The sequence below is a fragment of the Penaeus chinensis genome, chromosome 29 (genome assembly GCF_019202785.1).
Source record: "Penaeus chinensis breed Huanghai No. 1 chromosome 29, ASM1920278v2, whole genome shotgun sequence".
Lineage (NCBI taxonomy): Eukaryota > Metazoa > Arthropoda > Malacostraca > Decapoda > Penaeidae > Penaeus > Penaeus chinensis.
The window spans coordinates 3257239-3259738 of record NC_061847.1 but is presented as its reverse complement, the minus strand read 5'-3'; the positions used below and the strand labels follow the sequence as shown (position 1 = coordinate 3259738).

The 2500-nt window shown below is 34.1% G+C and overlaps 1 protein-coding gene across 1 annotated transcript in view; it reads left to right on the top strand.

The window, feature by feature from the left end:
• Nucleotides 1–2500, top strand: part of LOC125040646 (SAC3 domain-containing protein 1-like) — a 6395-nt gene that overhangs the window by 2997 nt on the left and 898 nt on the right. The window contains exons 3-7 of the mRNA XM_047635309.1: nucleotides 90–278; nucleotides 737–898; nucleotides 1108–1344; nucleotides 1644–1784; nucleotides 2000–2189. Of these exons, the coding sequence (XP_047491265.1) occupies nucleotides 90–278; nucleotides 737–898; nucleotides 1108–1344; nucleotides 1644–1784; nucleotides 2000–2189 (919 nt within the window). The remainder of the gene's footprint in view (nucleotides 1–89; nucleotides 279–736; nucleotides 899–1107; nucleotides 1345–1643; nucleotides 1785–1999; nucleotides 2190–2500) is intronic.

Genomic DNA, 2500 nt, shown 5'->3' with positions numbered 1-2500 from the left:
TACTTTGAAAGAAATATATATAAATGTTTCAAGACTTTGGTAAAGATTGATTTTATTTTTTTCTTATTCTTTGTTTTTCTTCGCAACAGACGACAGAGAGAAAGGTTAATCCATCCGTTGGAGATGGCAGTCGGGGAGAATGGCCAAAGAACGAATGTCGCGCAGGCAAGGTTCATGGTCAAGGAATATTCAAGATCAGCAGCAGGACATGAGACCAAAGCCTCAGACATCAGACCGCAGCCTGTGCTCGTGAAGACACTAAGATATTTGCTTTCAAAGTAAGCCTGTCTCTTTATCTTTATTGTTTCCCCTCTTTCTGTCTCTCTTTTCAAATCCAGTTGATATTCTGTGACTTTCTGCCATAGAAAGAGATATTTAGCTTTGAAAAATCAGTCACATTTTGCAAATATTTTGTACTCTTTTCATTAGATATGTATGCCAAAGAAATGAGATTTATTTTGCCCTAAATCTTTATTTTAATTCTTATTCTGAAATTATGTAAGAGGTATATGTAGCATGGTAAGATGTGGAAATACTTTCAGTGATAGATAAAAGACAATGAGATGTAACTTGTATATTATGAATGAAATGATAGATAATAGAGTTTTACTTTATTTGGATGGTAAGTGATATAATAGCAATAATAGCAACATTGTTGAAGCTAATAGCACCACCAGTGATACTGGCAAGAGATCTTCCACTTTCTTTTAAATCCTTAATATTTTCTTTTATACAGTGCTTGTAATCATACTGATGTCCGCTGGGCCAAAGTTTATCAGTTTATAAGCGATCGTCTGCAGGCGATACAGCAGGACATGTGTATGCAGAGCCTCTGCAATTTTCAGGCAGTTCGGATCCATCAGGCTGCTGTTAGATTTTTCATGTATGCACACTACAGGTGAGTGTAGATTATTTTTCCTGTGGTTTGCAAGCTTTATTCTTTCGTGTATTTTTTATTGATAGTATTTAAGGCATGGAGTTTATTTTTATTTATTTATATATATATATATATATATTTTTTTTTTCAAATATATTCTATTTGCTACTAAAGTCATCATGAGTTGTGCATTTATATGATATCTGTTTTTCTCTCTTTTGTATGTGCAGGACCTGTGAACATGATTTGTCAGACTTTGACCCATATTTAAACAAAACCCAGTTGATCAAAACGCTCACAATCTTGATAAATATGTACAAGGATCTTGACCTGCAGAGAGATCCCAAAGAAGAAATATCTTCCGTATATAAGAATGCAAGAATAGAAGCTGAGGGGTTGTACATGTTAGTTCATTTTGGAGATACAAAGGCTCTTCAGCATTCACTTGAGCTTCCTGAGTATACTAGGTAAGATTACTCTACCAAGAATTCTTTTTTTCCTCTTTTAATTTAAGTGTGGGACCTTTTTTTTCTCAAAACATTAGTTTGTTAGCATAGTTTTTTTTTTTTTATAAAACTGTTATGGATGTGCCGGTTACTATATTGTTTAGTAATTTTTTAACAGATGTTTCATTTTGTCATAATATTGTGATATGAATGTCTCATCTGTTTGAATTGAAAAAAATGTATGAAGTGTAAGGAGTAAGATATACACTTTTGGAGAACAAAGTATAGAAAGAGCTTCTTTTCTTTATTATATATTTTAGGTCATCAGAGCTAGTTATGTTGGTTCTGCAAATGAACTTGTCCTGGTTCATTGGCAACTATGTTCGAGTTCTTCGGCTAGCAGCACACTTACCTCCGATATTCATATGTGCCTTTCATCCACATTTGACAGCAGTTCAAAGGTGAGTGTTTAATATAAGCTAATGAATAGTTTGTATATCTAACTACTTTTCATTGGTCACATAACCAGTTCCAGTGAACTGAAATGTCTCCAAACCTGTAATGTGAATCCAAGAAAATATCACCATATTTGCTATCTATATTGTTATCTGATTCCACTCAACATTTCTGTCAGGGATATTCTTGTGAATCTTTAATGCCATTTCCTAATCAACAGAAAAGCACTGAAGGTGATGAGTCATGCCTACAGTAACAAAATGCTTGCATATGATAAGGAAGACCTCACCAAAACTTTGATGTTTGCGCACCCCAAGGACCTAGTTGAAGTGTGCCAGCATTACAAGATAGAAGTAGCAGAGAATGGCATCAAGTTCAAGAAAGGGTCCTTTGATGAAGAAGCAGACTTGGTAAGCTTATTCCTTTTTTATATGAGCATAAAATGAGCATTCCCACAAGGAGGGTTATATGGAAAAATCCCCCAAAGTGCAGCATCAGAAGCTGTAGTCTTATAATTTTTTTTTCTCTTTTGTAAATCTATAAGATTAGACTTAAGTGCAGCAACTTTGAGACAGTCCCTTAAACAAGTGGTTAACAGATAGAAATCTGTGAATAAAGATTCTTGGTACCATTAAATGCATGATTACACAATATACTTCAGTTTGTATTGCTAGTTTATGGATTCGGATATTTCCTAAGTGTGAAACCAGTGAAGGTAAAA